General features: G+C 32.4%; 1 protein-coding gene and 1 pseudogene across 7 annotated transcripts in view; one reads left to right on the forward strand and one right to left on the reverse strand.

Moving 5' to 3' along the window:
- LOC148303420 (fat-like cadherin-related tumor suppressor homolog) overlaps positions 1-5,149 on the forward strand; it is a 253,885-nt pseudogene extending 248,736 nt beyond the window's left edge. The window contains exons 34-39 of the transcript XR_015838491.1: positions 150-306; positions 524-685; positions 874-924; positions 1,636-1,902; positions 2,327-2,518; positions 3,523-5,149. The product of XR_015838491.1 is annotated as a fat-like cadherin-related tumor suppressor homolog (transcript). The remainder of the gene's footprint in view (positions 1-149; positions 307-523; positions 686-873; positions 925-1,635; positions 1,903-2,326; positions 2,519-3,522) is intronic.
- A 1,915-nt stretch (positions 5,150-7,064) lies between these two features.
- LOC148303421 (fat-like cadherin-related tumor suppressor homolog) overlaps positions 7,065-18,357 on the reverse strand; it is a 448,267-nt gene continuing 436,974 nt past the window's right edge. For 3 of the 6 annotated variants that reach the window (XM_088269965.1, XM_088269962.1, XM_088269961.1), the window contains 9 exons: positions 17,966-18,126; positions 17,190-17,289; positions 15,479-15,702; positions 14,547-14,697; positions 14,261-14,425; positions 13,337-13,435; positions 11,939-12,235; positions 8,899-9,078; positions 7,065-8,077 (listed from right to left, as the gene is read on the reverse strand). In XM_088269965.1, coding sequence (XP_088126091.1) covers positions 7,929-8,077; positions 8,899-9,078; positions 11,939-12,235; positions 13,337-13,435; positions 14,261-14,425; positions 14,547-14,697; positions 15,479-15,702; positions 17,190-17,289; positions 17,966-18,126 — 1,526 coding nt within the window. In that variant the 3' untranslated portion in view covers positions 7,065-7,928. Of the gene's footprint in view, positions 8,078-8,898; positions 9,079-10,929; positions 10,985-11,938; positions 12,236-13,336; positions 13,436-14,260; positions 14,426-14,546; positions 14,698-15,478; positions 15,703-17,189; positions 17,290-17,965; positions 18,127-18,357 lie in introns of all 6 variants that reach the window. The other 3 variants (XM_088269966.1, XM_088269964.1, XM_088269963.1) reach the window with 3 other exon arrangements.

An 18,357-nucleotide genomic window follows, 5' to 3' on the forward strand; every position in this document is an offset into this window, starting at 1 on the left:
CCATCTTTACTTAGAAATAGTATAGACTAAATATATTTGTGTTTTAATAATCAAATAAACTATAAATAAAATATTTATCCATGATAACCCGTCGAATTGCTTAATTTTTAGGCTATGATTCTTGATATTCTAAAACATCCTATTTTTAGCCTCGGGGATCAAAACTATCAAATTTGGAAGTACAATGCAGTGTTATGGGAAGTGTTATCGGGGAGAGACCGGTTTCTTATACGCCTGTTAGCACATCGCATGATCCTCAAGTTATTCTTAATAACATGGACATTCTTCGCAACTATGGCTCCGCAGGTAACAATACCTTACACATGCTAATCATTTTTTCAGGTGCCCATTTAATATTCTCTTAGTTACATTTCCTATTGAAAAAAACACCTCATTTTGACATCTACTTCACAAAATCCCAATACAATAACCCATAGTTAACTTTTGCTTAACAATAATGCTGCCAACATTGAAACATACATATATTTGACTATTGTTTTATTGAAATAAATATTTATTTCAGGAGATGATCTAGAAATCATTCCACCTGACTATCGCAGAAATTTAAACAGAGAGCCTAGTACGACAAATGGTGGATCTTGCGGGGAAATGGATATTCTGCACAAACCGAGTTGGTCCGATCAAATGCATGTTCAAACCTTTCAAGACAATAGAATTAATAATGGTATGGAGTGCTTTCATCTAATTATCTATTTATCTACTGAATTTCCAGTAATAAAATATCTTAGATATAAATCATACAAACGTAGGTTTACTTACTTGCTCGTATGCAATAACTGCGTTTCACATAAATCAGACAATGTAACAGTGTTACGTCTAAATTACATACTTGGATTCTATTTTCTTTTTCAGATTTAACTAGGCGATTAAATAAAGACGACAATATTATCAGTCCACCCAAAGGTATTGTATGTTTATACATATGGTATTATGAATGTATCGAAACACGTGTCACAATAGATTTTAAGACATAGTGGTGTTTACTAAGTAAAACTTAAATTAAAAATGGATAGATTTTACCACAAAGTGACTGCAAAATCAATTAATGAAATTACATATCATATTTCCGTCTCATTACAATTCTTCATCTATAATATAGATTCTATATTGAAATATCAATAAATAAATATGTAACTTCATAATGGAACAAATCAAGCATTCATGAACAATTTGTGAACAATTTTACACTCAAAATATAGTGAGTTCAATTGTTTCAACCACGAGTTGATATTTTTACTATCTAATATGATCTCTTGATTTTACGAAGGTGCTAGCAGTCAATATTGATGCATTAATAAAATTCTGAGGAGCTTGTAATTTATTTACTTATTAACAATTAATTTGTACATTGGGTGCCTACTCATTCACAGATATTGTTTTTTTTTTTTAATAAATTATGCATAGATGCACGGGTAGTCTGATTTCTTTGCACTCACTGATTTAGTAGCAAAGATTTTTATTATGTTTATTTATAAACATAATAAAAATGTTATCACCTATTTATTTCATGAAACAACATTCACCTTTGCATTCCATAAATGAACTGGCTTACTTGCAAATTTAACATAATATAAACCAATGTAATAATTAGTGACTGCCTTTTTATTTTTTCAGGATATCACTGGGACTGTTCAGATTGGTGCACCAACGTTGGTGTAGGAGCTCCTCTCAGCAACATAGTGGAAGTCCCAGGGAGTGAGGTTCCAGATTCTTCCAGCTACCACAGCAACGATAGTACTGAATATTCGCAGAATGCTCCCATACAAATCAATACCGAGGTTCAACAACAACCAAATGTCATTCCATTTGAGGAACCAAAGTCTTGCAGTTCTTTCCATGACGACAAAGAACAGACTGACGATGATTATGACGTAAATAGAGGTAATCTTCCGAATACAGAGACAAGTAACTTAGTTTTGTTTTGCGATCTAGCTCTGGACAGATAGAGTGTACTTTCAAATGCAGGCATGACGCCGTGGCGTAGTTAGGTAGACGCTGGACTGCGAAACTGGCGTCGGAGGTTCGATTCCCGCCAATTGCAAAATAAATTCAAGAAAGATTTATTTTCAATTCGTCTGGGTGTTTGTGATGTATTTTTTACATTAACCTTCCATATCCTTAATATCCCACCTGCAGACAAGCTTCTTAAAGCAGAGGCTTCGCGGGTTATTCCTTTAAATAAAATTAAATAAAATTTTTGGAAGTCAGTCAGTGATTGAATGAGCATACTCTTATTTTTCCAGATAAAGCGAGTGATTGTTCAATTTTAATTTGGTGATTGATTTTACATGTTGTTTATTTCCAGGGGGGAATTATTTGCTTCATCCAAACACATACTTGCCATGCTTCACGTACAGCTCAACAGATGGAGAAGTGGAAGTTGAACGGGAAAATGAAGCAGATGAAGAAATGGGAGTAGAACCATATGGATTTCCCTCCACCCGTCGGAGACAGAACTACAAAGATAGTGAAATCGGATCAGTCATCACTATGCTAGGTAATTTTCTTTAACCGGTTCACTGCCGCGAGCGCGATAACGCGCTCTCCGATTCCGTGCTCGCCAGGCCGGCCATACAAAATGAGCGAGTAAACGCGCTCTCATTTAAGCTTGTCACAAGCCAATGTGAAATTCAATTGCAATATTTTTTTATGAGGATATATAGAGACATCTATTAGAAAGATCAAGAAATACTATAATATTACAATTTACTAATATTATCAAAGTTACAGTCGTCTTTCAAAAGGCTTTCACATTTTTGTTAAAAAAATCATGGTGTGCTGGGTACGGCCATATTAATACCTTCCGGCATTGAAAGGGTTAATAGATTTGGATATGTAACGAAATTATCTATCGTAATCTAAAATAAATATATCACACAGTTTGGAAGTAATTCAGTAACTTCTTCTTTTAACGCTATGTTTATATACCATATATGAGATGCATGGTATGTATTGAAATGATTCTGACTGATTTTTTCAATATTTTACAAAAATATATACATATGCGTTTAACATGTTTGGGTCAAACCATGCTTGACAATCCGCTTCATGTACTGCTAAGTTCCTCATATTCCTTAGGTTTAAGGAGTTGGCAATTTAAATCTATCTATACTCTAAGCAGATAATACAATCTAGGGATCCCCGAACCAATCACAAAATTGAGCAAAAATTTTAGTATGAAATATTTATTATTTTTAACAAAATTATGTATTAATCAATTTTTATCATCATCGTTAATTTATTAACTTAGCGTCACTTTTATTACTCTGCCATTTGGTCAGTTTAAACTGTAACTACCTTTTAGTGTTTTGATCAATATGGTAGGTATGATAGTCTCCTTGTTATCCTAGAACACTGATAAAGCTTTTCATATTTGTTTTCTGGAAAAATTCAGTTGGGCTGGCTTCGAATTATTATTTTATCATGTATATTCGATGAATTCAGTTATCATAAATGTATTAAGTTTTGTTTTTCTAATATGAAATCCTTTTGATGTTACAGAAGAGCGGAACTCCCTGCTCGGCGCCTCCGCGAGTGACGTTTCAGTGAATGTTTGTGAAATTGAGGACTCAGATAATGACTATGATAAAAACAATTCTAAGAAATGTAAATGGAAAAGTAACTCTCCGCATCATTCACAAGTGTGACAAAGGGTGTTTGCCTCTTATATTACGGAGGCTCTAGAATACCCCGCTGTCATTTATACTAGGAATATCATCAATATTGTAAAGTTTTTGAGACCAACATAAAAAACGATCTGGTTAGCAAAATACATAACATGTATATAAATTTAAACGTATCCGTAAATAGTTTATTCTAAACGGGTTTTAGGTGTACTTCAATGAATAAATAACAAGAATTGACATAACTTAAGTTTTTTATAATAATTTTTTTTAACCAATGATTTAACACGCTGACTGCCAACTACGAGATAACTTGTAGATTGCGTTCTTTGCTAGGACGCTGACTGTGAGTTATCTCTTCCTGTGTTTACTTGCCATATTCGTGCAGCTATGACGAAATTCCTAGTATATCAGTGCTAATATGGAGAGATAGCTTCTCAGAAGAGATAAAAAAAATCAATGCTGGTGTACAGGAACAGAAAATCTTATTAATAAATGAACAGGAATATTTTTTTTTTTTTCAAAATCATCAAATATTTTTCTAGTATGTATGCACTATTTTATAATCTTTTGTTTCATATAAAAATAAACTTGACTTAATTCTTAGTCAAATTTTTAAACATAACATAAATGAAGTGCTCATTTTAAGTTAAGCTTTCACAAAAATAGTAGCCAATTTTATGTGACAGGAGTTTTACAACATCGTCAAAATCACATGAAATCTGCAAAACTATAAATAAATCTCTGAATAACATATTTTGTACTGAATTTGCTCAGATAAAGTTTAATTTGCAAGAGATCACTTCTCAGATACAGTTGAGTTTGCGAGAACTCACTCACCAAGGGATCAGAGTGAGGGTGGTAATACATATGTGTTATCTTTCCTGCCTCTAATTATTTATTCATTGATGTACATCTTTATCTAAATTATATCCTTCTGTAAGCAAGATATGAGTTTAGGTAGTAAAATAAATTAAGTACCAGTGATGCATATAAAAAGGCGGTAATATTTTTAATTATCGACGCCTTAAAATATCTGAAATTAACAATATGTAAAAATATTTTTACCTGTCTGAGATGTCTCAAATTCTTTTACAGAAAAAACTTACGAGTGAATGATAATAGTTAACAGATACGCTTTCCCTTGTGTAAATATTAAGGATACCGATAAAAATATTTTTAATAAGTTAATTCGGACAACACGCATGTCTGGTAAATGGTGCTCAAAATCATAGTGTCATATCAAACATCATAATCGTAAAACAAAAAATAACATTTTTTCATATTGTGATATTATTTTTAAACATTATTTTAAGTGGATCTTGTCCTGTCTTGGTATACAGAGGCGGGCGGTGAGAATGCAATTTTTTTTATACCTGTTCATGAAGATTGATCATTTCTTTTCACCCCTGTATTTAATAAAACTTCTGACTGCACTGCAACTATGTATGTATATTATAATATTTTGTAAAAAATGTATGATAATAAAAAGAATATTTCTGAAACGGTGTATTCATTTTAAATTACATAATATTTAAACTTATGATTTCAACAATATCTTATGAAGCTCAATTTTAATATATGCATTTAGAATTATGTAACAATACATTTTGATAAATTCCCGGGGATTATGAAAACTATTACATCAAAATGTATTGTCACAACAAGCTTAACCTTACTTTTAGCATATTTTAGGAGGCTACTCACAATAAATGTAATCTTTTACGCTTTATTTCAATTCAATTACAGTAAACCCTCTTACAACGTATCAACCTTATAGGGGGGTTTACTGTACTAAGCATTTTTGAGATAATCAATTAAAATTTCATATAATTTTTTTTCGTGTTTTAAATTATTTTTCAATTGCCATTTAAATTAGGATGATTATGATGCCAGTCCACTAAGACATTATATTGACAAAATCCATCTGAAGTTTACACATAAACTAACTAACACGCATCATTTACATTCCAAATAATGGACTGGCACATAATTAACCTGTCCAGCATGGTATTTTTAACTGAGCATCAAACATGTCCACCCACATCCACAGAACTTTAAGTGCACCGACTTCAATATGTTAATATATTAGTCAATGAGTTTTCTGATTCTAAAACAGCATAAAAAAGTATTTTGCATGGTTCTTTTGCAGAGGTAAAAGGTTATTTTCCTAATTTTTTTTAAATCACTCACCTCACCATCCAATGGATTACATTTTAATTATAATACTTCTTCATTGAATTTCATCTATGGTGCAAGGTGCCACTACATCAGATAGTATAATTTTGCTCGTATATTACATTAAGGTACAGTCTTCGATCTTCCTTACAGGTCCCAGATCTCATGAAAAGTAGCAAAATTTGGCAACTATTTTAAAAATGTATACATACTCACATGGTGTTGAAAATATTATTAAAATAAGTGACCATTTCTGCCAGAATTTAAAAATAATGAAGGTAAGGTAATAATTCTTCTAATGTTGTAGAATGGTAAATGCAACAAACTTACCCACTCAACGATGCATAGGGCACTGTATCAAGTTAAGTTGATTGTCAAATACATGAAGTCAAGGTTATTTATTGGTCTTGCACTCAGGCACTATTTAGGGTAATATTAGAGTGAAAAAACACTTATATTTATTTTCACCCCCTTGGGAATAGGACTGAAAGACCTTCAGTGTGGCGCCTAAACGCGATAACCACTACACTATAGAGGCGGTTAAATTGTGTTACGGGATGTATAAATGTTGCTAAGGTTTTTCAATTACTCCTGCTTGAAAAAAAAATGCTCATAATGATCCATAAAGTGGCAAACTCACTCCAGGCTTGTTTTATTTCATTCAAACCCTTATCCGCACCCCAAGGGTGCGGTTAAGTGCCCTATGGCACTGCATCATATAAACACAGTGTTATCTTGATAGTTAACACATGAAGGAAAGGCGATCAGCCCTCCGCTTCAGGTATCAGTCCAGGGTAATATTGAATAAATATTGCAGTGAATAAATCACTTACATTTATTTGACCGCCCCCCTGGGAATCAAACCCGGGACATCCAGAACGGTAGACAAGCGTGCTGACCATTACACTACGGAATGGGACTGGCTTGGTTTATAGGAGCAAGTAAAAATATAAAAATTTAATAATCAAGAGAAATTTGACAATTGTAAATATGTATATTGTATTGTATTGTACGCACACAAAAATCAACATAAAATCAATCAATTCAGCTTTATGGCTAGATTATGTTTTTACTCATTTATGCAAAGCTCCTGTTCATTCCTGTGACTTTTTAGTGATAATGAAGAAAGTGACTGTTAGTATTAATTAACTTATCTCACTATTAGTTTTATTTTCATATATGTAGTTATATAGTCAAAGAGGTTGAAAATAATAAAAGTAGAAAGAAAAAATAGTGAAACAACGGTTTATTGAAAATTTTACTTTATTTTATGTATCCTAAATACATATTACACAATAATTTATAGACATGTATAAAAAAGGGTTACAAAATTATTTATGAAACACGAAATGAAATAAACATATAAAACTAAGTAGTATACTCATGTTAAAAAGAATAGTCTTGTAGAAAAATAATAATTTAATATACACAAAGAAGTTCCTAACAAAAAACTTACATCAAAGTAGGAAAAGCATATAAATGAAAACTTAATCAAATTAAATCACGATGAATCAAAGTTTTTGATATGACACTATAATTCTGAGCACCATTTTGCGGAACAAAGCTATTTCCGAAGTCCCGTCACGTCCTTATACAATGCTTAACATTAATCTTCTTTATATGTGACAGCAGAAACAAAGTCAATATATTTCTATACAATTGGTCGAGGCTCTTCAAGCCTTACTAGTGGAATTAAGAAAAATATTCTTTATGACACCCAACGTGTAATACTTTCAGGTCTACATAAATACGTACATACTTACACACAAAATGCAACTAAGACAACAATTCATTTGTTTTCAATACAAAAATAATATTTTAGTAGGAAATATTTATTTACAGATTTTTATAATTAGGGTATTGTCAAAAAACAAAAATCTTTACCTACAAATTGAGTACTCGTTTGACCTGAAAGAGTCAGCTATTACTGTATCGGTAACACTGATGATATTATTATAACCGCTAATACCACATTTAACATTTTAAGGCAACTGGCACTCGCTAACTTCATATAGTTCGACGCTTGGATTACACTTCACTTCACGCTAATCGGCGGGACAGTTGAGCTTCCACAGCCCCTTTCAATCGAGAGGCCATCGTCCTGTGTCACACTGAAGTGTGCTGGACTCCGTTATTACTTGTCCAATTGTCACTCGGTTTACTACTATCAAACTCGCTTTCTGATTCTTCTATTTCGCACACGTTTGATGATATATTTCCCATTGATCCACCGCCGAGTAGTGAATTGTTCTCTTCTGAAAAATCAAAATTATTTGTCATTTCAACCTGAGATTAACCTCAAACTAAATTTATTTTGAATTTGAGTTTTACTTAGTAAATACCACTATTTCTTAAGGTCCATTGTGACACATGTTTTGATGCATTTCGCATTATTTTCTAACACCATATAAAGGTGATTGATTTTACCACAAAGTGACTGCCGAATCATTAATGAAATATATTTTAACATGACATCTTTAGTATTCGAATGAACTAGCTATAAGCAGTTGGTAAATATACGCTAATTTTATTTGGAGATCCCATTGTCAAATGTAAACTACAGTACAGTCACGTAAACTCAAATGGAATGTCTGAAGAGATGAGAAAAGCCATCAAATAAGAAGATTGCTGTCAGCTTAAAATCATATTTTTTTAAAAAAGGTAAAAGTTACATCCTAACAAATATCACAGTGACCTAAACAGCCCATGTTATCGTAGAAACATAAAGTGAAAGTGACCAAGCACATTTTTTTACAAAAACGTGATCATTGACTATTTGATATCTTACTAGCTTAATATTGCCCTGAAAAAAATCCCAAACGATTTTAAACATGGAAGTATTGAAAAGTATTGAAAGTATGAAAGCATGGAAGTATTGACTTGTTAAAAATGACTAACTGCATTGATGTTTATTTTCTTGCCAAGCAAAAGTGACTTAAATATCCCTCCTGAACATTTTACGCTTTGTTAGTTGGTCACTTTCTCCTGCACGACTATGATATGCTCAAGACATATTATTGATGGTTTATCTACAGAGAGTTAATGATTAAATGAATACATATAGTGTGTTAGGTACCAAACATGATGATGGAGTTGATGTCTTCGTCCTTATAGTTCTGTCTCCTTCGAGCTGATGGGAAGCCATATGATTCCACTGCGGTCCCCCCATCGGTGTCCTGCTCTGCCCCTGTTTCCCCCTCGGAGCTGTGCACGTAGCGGGGCAGATATGTATTCGGGTGGATCAGAAAGCTCGCCGCTGAATAACACAAAAGTCCTTTGTAATGTTGTATACAAATGTGCTTTAAATACAGTAATAAGTTGAAGAGAAGGCACTGTATACTGTTTAATTAATGCAATGAAATACATTTTAAATGACATGACTCCAAAATAACAAAACACTTACTTAAAATGGATACACACAGTCATTTTAAAACTGAGTCATAAAACGTAACTGTAGTCATTTATAAAACTCTGATAAGAGTTTTATTTCTTTAATGTTTTCACAAACATAAATTTTATAAAAGAATAAATTTTTCTGCTTAAATTACATTTGAAAAGTATTAGGTTTGTTTGTTTAATATAAATTTAGGAATTAATTGGGTTAAATGTGAAAACATAAGTCTCAGTTGTGATGCAGGCATCATGACAAGTGAAATTAATATAAAGTATGTATTATTTTCTTTTAATCGTCAAATAAATGTGATTGTAAATATGTATGTCCGAGTGACATATTTTCCGGCTACATGCCTCGAGAGTTTTTATACCTAACTAGAAAATGTGACATAACTAAACTAACTAACTAACCATCACGCCGCTTCCCCGCAGGGGTAGGCAGAGAGAATATAACGCCATACAACTCTATCTTTGCAAACATTATTCGCCTCTTCCACGTTCATGCATCTCCTCATACGTACCTGCCGATTGTTACAATTCCTAACCTGACCACTTTCAAGTATTTGGCATTCCTGATCGTGCCATGTTTTTCTCGGTTTTCCTCTGCTCCTTTTTCCAATTACATTCGCCTCATAAATTTGTTTTATCGTTCTTTCCTCACTCATTCATTCTGCATGTCCAAACCATCTCAACACACCTTTCTTAATTTTAATTTTAAAATGTGACATTATGGGATGAATTTTTTATTTTCTCATTTTAAAAATTAATACTGCCGAGTAACAACCTCCATTAAGGGCTTGGTCACAATACAAGCCGCAGAGTGGTATAGTGGCATCACTCATGTTTCAGTTTGCAATGAATACCGAGTATATTGGTAGCACGTAGCTATGTTTGACCAGAGCACCAATAGAGAGTGTTGCCGCCGTACCTTTTTTGTTAATTGTAGCTACGTGTTACTAATATCACAGGTACTCATTGTAAACAAAAACATAAACAGTGCTGCTCTATCGCTTGATGCTCACCACTTATTGGTAAATTCGGCTACAGAAAAAAGGTATTGTATTTCTAATAACCATTCAACGATCTTTACTGGTACCCTAAACATATCACTAGAAACTATCTAAGTGAATAATAATGAATAACGTTCCTGAATAACGTTTTGAGTCTCAATATGACTAACCTAAAACATACATAGTATGTATTTTGAAGGGTTAGAATGGTTTGTGCGCTTTTCTATAAATTAAAATAGATATTAATGAAGAGATACAAGTTTAAAATATATGATACGCAAGTGAAACATTCGTTTCAACTACGTGGTATATTTTGTTCATAAATTAACACAAATCAAAAAATATCAATCAAAAACCATTCAGGTCAATTAAGTCCATGCAAATATCATCATAAATTTATCTCAGAGTGCAACGCACAGTTGTAGTTACTAGAAAAGTGTCAATGATTGAAATGATGTATCAGGTGGATAGCTAAAACTACAAATATTATTATTAAATTTTGGATAGAAAGAAAATATTATCTATGTAAATCTATCAAACCATGCAGAGAGGAAGTTGACACTATTCAAATATTATAGTCAATTTATTTTAGTCTTCAAAATATGCACACATAAATCGTTTTTTTTTAATGCATATATTGAATATTTAGTATTTTGGTTAGGTTCGAAGACAGCAACACGCATTCTCGCTACAGGCGTACTTACGGAATATAACCATCACCAAGAATATCAGATGAATGAAGAATCTTCAAACCATTATCTACAGAGAAAATTTAAAGCTCAGCATTGTTTTAAAATTATTGACTCTAACATGAATGGAAATAAAATGAGGATCTGTAATAAAAACTAAACACTGTTTTTAGAAGTGAAATTCTCTGCATATTTGCAAGTACATACAGGTATTTTTTCAATAATTCAGATAGATATTAAAATCGTATTTTAAAATAAATTATACATATATTCAAGCAGAAATGAATGTTAAATACCTACATTATTGAATAAAAATAATAATATAACTTTTCTAGACAAACAAAAAAAGTAAGTAACAAATATAAATAATTTTATATAAAAAAAATATATAATTTTTAATTTCCATTTGTGAAAAAAAAAATACGTGGAATGTATTCCGTAACACGAGATCTTCTAGCGATACATTAAAAATTCAATCATATAACTAATTATGAAATATTTTTAAAAAATCTTAAAACATTTAAAGATTGTGGTTTGTGAAAATTTTCTCAACCTGATCTGCATTTGATTCAAAGCAGTGTTACTTTGATCTTTAATTACATGAAAGTAAGGGAATTAGTCCTTTGCTTTAGGTGCCAGTCTTGATATTATTAAATATTAGAGAAAAAATTACCCATATTTATTTTAATCGCCCTGGAAATTGAACCCAGGTTTGCCTTTATCATATAGTGGTTAGCTCATTTGGCTGCTCTGCTAAAGGTCTTGGATACAATATGAAATTAGTGGATATAATTTAAACACCCACATATTTCATTTAAAAGTATATCATAACATGATACAAAGAAAAATACTCATGATGAGATCAGAAAATGAATGTCATTCCAGTGACGAAAATAATAATGCTTACATGGATGCAAATTGTTTTTTAATGATTACCATTATCCATAGTTTTTCAATACCAATTTTGATAAATATTTATGGAAAAAATTAGCCAGTAAAAAAATTGTAATTTAAAAATTAATACCTTCATTGAAGTTGTAGACATCATCCGTATTTTCTCCTTCATCTTCATCGGCTAAGTAAGATGACTCCTCTTCATTGAATGGAGTCATGTCATTATTAGGAGCAAGTTGACCGTGTCCAGTTAGAGTCTGGCCACCGGCCATGGACAGGGGAGGGCGGTCGTGTCGAGATTCATTACTCTCATTACTGTGGAAGCTCGAAGAGTCGGGAACTTCACTTCCGGGCACTTCGGTTATGTTGGACATCATCGGTGCCCCTCCTGTCGTAGTGCACCAATCGGAACAGTCCCAATGGTAGCCTTCAAATTAAAACATTTTGATTTATATTTCGATAACAAAATGATTATTTAATAAACTGTTTTGATGGATGTTGTTTTGTTAAGATGAATTGTATTAGATATTACTTTCTGTTATGCATATTTATTTTTAGAAACCAAAAGAGCCCGATGGATCATCAGAATAAATTCATAACTAAAATAACTCGTATGTGTGAAAATATGTCGAATTGAATACACAAATTGTGTGCCAAATGAAATGATTCAATTTATCAATGAAAAAAAAATCGGTACAAATCTTCCATACCGATTACACTTAAAGATACTAATTATTATAATATTAGAGAACACTTTAAACGTTTTTAATTTTAGTCCTAAAAGAGTATTCAGTATGTATTGAGTATATCTACATAATTTCATAAATATATAAACTACTGATGATGTTCTCTCCATCAAGGTATATTACTCACTTAATTTTTGGCAGTTTAAACTTCCAAAAATTCATGTTTAATTTAAATTGATGTTTAAACGTGCAATGCTTTATTAAAGAGTGCAGCGAAAAGCCGATTTTATTTACATTTTATATATCTTTACAATATACAAATGACTATCTAAGAACACCATTTTTGCCTTTTAATCTAAATCTCTATATTCTCTGATGTAGAGATCTTGATTTGAACTTGTATGTGTGTTCTTTAATATCCGCATACTGTCTGAGCAAGTAGATTTGCAAGACTGCCGTTGCCGTTTTCCACAGGAGGCCACCTCGGCTCGAAATATGTGAGGCTTTATGGGCAAAGCTGTGCCACAAGCTAGAGGCACAATACGACCGCATTGATTGTGCGACGGTAGTATCAAGGCGCCTTTGATCATTGGCAAAAACTGAAAATGCTCATACGTTTGTGTAAGTCAAGATATGTATTGACTAACTGAGCATTTGCTTCACGAGGCAGACTCAGTCAGTATGGGGCTATTGATATCTTATAATAAAATTAAGTTTAAAAAAAAATAACAGCAAGTTTGGAAGAAAATGATGATCAGAGATATGCGGAGATTTGATCAGTATTATGGTGGATGATGAGATATCAGTAAAGTTATTATGGAAACATGTTGCAGTAGACTAACCACCAAGCATCCTAGGGTCCTGAACTAATCTACCTGCTAGCGTACCTCTCTGTGGACTGGTCACTGGCTCCACTTTATTCAACGTGTTGCCTCTTAAATCTGAAATAATTACAATATTAGTAAGTAAATATGTACTAAGAAACAAAGCAAGCAATGTAGACAGTCCTTAACTTTCAAACACAATCGGGAACTAAAATGTATCCAAAGCATTTAAATACATAATGTAAACATACTGTTTTTTGTTTTTTTTTTTTCAAATCAATATACAGCCATTGTAATTTTTTACATAATCTTACCAACAAACTTCTTCTAAGATTACCTTTATATTCCGTCATATGACAATATAATGTTTTGCTCATTTTTTTTTAAATAAATTAAAATAATTTCCGCATTCAATTTCAATCAGTCAAATGTTTCATCAAGTTTTTAAGAGAATCACTCTTGAACAGTTAAAAATAAAAACTTTAATTTTCAAGCATTTATGGCATGTACATATTCGTATGGTAAAAATCATCTTCAAACGAACGAATGGCAACAGTGGCATTCTACAGATAAGTTTGTCACATTGTATTTTTTCATTGGCTTTTTCAATCAGATTTTTCATTTATTTGAATCAGAAGATTCATATTTCCTAGTGCCTACTTACTAATATTTAATATTTTTTTGGTGAGTAAAAGTAGGTACTATATTATAGTCATATCTATAAATTTTAAACACTGGCAACACAAGGTGGGCAACAAAAACAAAATGGTCGGTCAACTGTCAAATGGAAAGTAATTGTTTGTCAAAATTCACTTTCACTGGTCTGCAAATTATTGATAATTTGACATCAATCACTATGTAAAATGTGAAAAATTCTAGAGTAGAGACTGCTTGTAATAAAATGAAAGAGGAAAAAAAAATAAAGTATCAAGAATTAGGTACCATTTTTAATTCTATGATCTTGGAAGGACTGCAGATGCATTTGATCTGACCAAGAAGGTTTGTGTGATGAATCCGTATCCCCACAAGAAGGTCCCGAGTAATTTTGCCCCGGATCACAGTTCAGCTTTTTCAAAAAGTCAGGAGAGATGGTTTCGAGGTCGTCTCCTGAAAAAATATTTAGCATAAATAAAGGTCGTTCGTTGAAACACAAGGAAATATTGTATTTTGAATTGCTAAGAAGCAAAAATAAAATTACATTTATGTTGTAAGAAAAAATCATTTTTACCTGCAGATCCATAATTCCGCAATGTGTCCAGATTATTGATAAGCCTATTGTGTGCAACGTGGTTATCAGAAGTTGCAGGGGCATAGGAAGCTGGCCGTTCAGCTCCCACACCTGCTCCAACTCCACGCTGGACTTCCAAATTGGACAATTTCTACAAATAGAATAAGTGTAAAAATACATTTTTAAAAATCCACAATACACCTTCACAGTAAACAGTATTTGCCAATAATAGCAGACAGTGATTTTTAGAATCAGTCAAATGTTGCGTCTAGTTTTCGATCAGTTAAAAATAAAACTAACTTTCTTTTTCATATATTTACAGTATGTAAATATTTGTGCGGTCAAAATCATTTTATATGAACAAATGGCAACAGTGGCAACCTACAGATAAGTTTGTCATACTGTATTTTTTTATTGGCTTTTTCAATCAGATTTTTCATTTATTTGAATCAGAAGATTCATATTTCCTAGTGCCAACTTACTAATATTTAATATTTTTTTGATGAGTAAAAGTAGGTACCTATATTATAGTCATAACTATAAATTTTAAACACTGGCAACACAAATTAGGCAACAAAATCAAAATGGTTGGTCAACTGTCAAATGAAAAGTAATCGTTTGTCGAAATTCACTTCCACTGGTCTCCAATCACAACATTTTTTTTTTTAAATTCTTGGATATGACCTAACAATTTAAACTATGACCATGTAATAAGTGCCTTTGAGGTAGTATATTATAAAAATGCAACTTTATAAAGTATAAAAATTTACTAACATTATGAACTTACTGAAAAATATAAAGATTTATGGTAGCAGTCTGCAATTCTATTTGAGAGGTCATTTTCTCGGATTAAGAAATTATCTAAGAACTGTCTGTAACAAGTTTTAAGTAAACTAAGACCCTCATTTCATATTCTTAAACAATGAACTAACCTTGATCTTGTTGTCAACGCCATGAACCTGTTTGGAATTGAGAACTGTCGGGTTGGGCTGATTTCTCTTCTTCTTCCTCCTGCATACAATGATGGTAGATGTGCAGAGTACAAACAGAACTAATGCTCCCGCTCCATACACAAAATACCAAAACATGTCATCGTTCCAAAACATGACTCCAGATGTAATCGCATCCGAGTGCAGAGGATTACCACAGTGCATGCCTGAAAAAAACATTGATGCCATTTACTGTTCATAATACATAACTAGGGTACAAATCTGGATGCTATTTTCTATACATTTACATAGACTGTACTAGGTAGAGATCTTGATGCCATTCATTGCACAAGGATAATATAGATCTTGATGCCATTTATTGCACATAATAACAAGGATAGAGATATTACAATACTAAAAAAATGTGTTTACAACATACAAGTTGTTATTTTTTTCTTAGAAATCAACCTTTGTCGACATGTTATTGTCGATAACTACTGTTTTCATTGTTCAACATACGATAAATGAACAATTTTTTTAAATTTAGATCTCAATGTTGATAAAGAAGAATATCAAAATCTAGGTCATGGGCTGGTTTCAGTGATCACTTTATACACATGTAACATTCACCATTCTCCCCATGATTGGACAAACCACACTATGCAAATTTCTAAAGTTATATTTATAATTTAACACTTTCTTTCATATGCTGCATCTCGGCATTATCAATGGTTTAGTTTAGTTAAGTTTTTTTTTTAAATTAGCAGAGGCCTTTATGAAATACCCAGACTTCTTCATTCTCCTTCATCTACGCAGAAATGTATAAATAAAAATAACTCTTAAGTGGAGACAAACCCAGAATTGTGACCAAGGATTTGGACACGCTCAAAATATTGTGAAATTTTTATGATATCATAAATAAATTAGTAGACAGTTTTGTGATTTCACAAATCTATATCACGCTCTAATCAATCCGGGGTCTATTAACAATAGCTTGACATTCTTCATTATAAAAAATAATATTTAATTTGTTTACAACATTTTGAGTGTGTCCAAATACTTGTTCACAAATCTGGATTATCTCCAATTTTAGGAGTTATTTTTCATGTTATTTTTTTGAGATCTCATCATAGATAAAGAAGAATATGAATATGTTTTCATGTATGTGATTATAATCCAGGATTCGGACCTCACATACTAATAAAAGAGTTTCTGCTCAATAAAAAGTTTCTTTTCATCTCACCAATAGATGTCTCCAATGAAGTTTTAGTAATTCAATAACAACGTTTCGAAATTGGTTCATATATATAGAACTTTCAAGAATTTGAGTGGGGAAGGCAACGAAGAAGACAATGGTATGCGCATGTGAGGAGAATGGAACCATCCAGACTCCCCCACATCGCATTGTACGGCCAACCCCATGGTAGACGACTTCCGGGCAGACCACCAAAGAGATGGGCCGATAGCTGGGAATCAACGTCGCAGGAGGCGAATCCCTCTTAAAAACAGGCCGTAAGGCCTATAATAAGAAGAAGAAGAAGAATTTGAGTAGTGTGGTAGTCAATAATGGGTAGAATTGGTGAATGTCATACGTGTGTAAAGTGATAACTTAAACCAACCTATGACGGTCGTCAGCCCCGTAAATGCCCAGACTTCCATGTTTTTCGTCATCTTTGATGAGATGTCGAAAAAATAATATTTAATTTGTGTTTACCTGTCTTATCGGGTGGACAGACGCACCGGAAACTGCCTGGCTCATTGATACACGTTGCTCCGTTCAGACAAGGATCTCCTTTGCATTCATTTATATCCATCTAAAAATCCAAAAATTCTCAATTTATTACATATTATTATCTATTCAGACACCCCGTGGATTATGCTCAGAACTCCATAGTCTTTCATATAAAAATTATAGATATTTCTCATAATTTCTTAAATAATAGATACATAAATAAGATACAATTTAGATATTAATTCATCCATAAGAAAATGACATATTTTATAAGATAATTATATTTATAATATAATGACAATTAAAACAAAGATATTTATGCAAGCGCTTTTCGATACATGAAAATGCAAATATTCTTTGTTGGATGATATCAAAATTTTGTCGTGTAACATTACAAAATGATTTTTTTTTCGAAATTTTTCCGTAGATGTCAATAGTTTAAAAATTTGGCTGTCTCATGTCGAAAACTATTACAAAATACCTATTTGAAATGTGTTAAATGATCCAAAAAAAGAAACTTTCATAATTTTTATTACAAAATCTTAATTTTAATTTCCAGTATGTCTGCATAAATATTAAGGTGGGGACTGACCGGAGCATTTCGTCGTAACATAACATTCGCGGCGAACATCCGACTTTGGATGGAGCACTTGGAATGTTGTACTGACTTTACGAATGCTCGCATCATAACATGTTACGCTCCAGTCAATCCCCACCCTAAAGGTAGCTGGATAAAGCAGTTTGAAAGGTTGTCTCACCTCACAGATGGGTCCATAGTAGCCGTGACAGCGACAGGTAGGTCCTGCATCTCCCTCTTCACACAGTCCACCGTGGAGGCAAGTACCTCCGTCCCCACACCACCTGCCCACCTCACAGCGACGACCACGCAAACCTCCTCCACAACGACACTCAAATTCTCCTGTAAAATAAAATTTACACAATGTAATTTTGCATTTTCATATACAAATTATTTGCCATCTCTTGTTTGCCGATATCTCTTATTTGGTGCAACAATGACGTAATTGCACTTTTTTTTAAAACAAGTTAATATGTCAAAATGTGCGGAAAGACTATTTACATCGGGAGAAAAATTGACGCAATTGAGTTTGTGGTGAAATACTGCGAGATGGTGTGACTGTCATTGAAGAAT

Source organism: Brachycentrus maculatus, unplaced genomic scaffold, assembly GCF_059751285.1.
Source record: "Brachycentrus maculatus isolate JH-2025_06_01 unplaced genomic scaffold, ASM5975128v1 h1tg000369l, whole genome shotgun sequence".
NCBI classification, from domain to species: domain Eukaryota; kingdom Metazoa; phylum Arthropoda; class Insecta; order Trichoptera; family Brachycentridae; genus Brachycentrus; species Brachycentrus maculatus.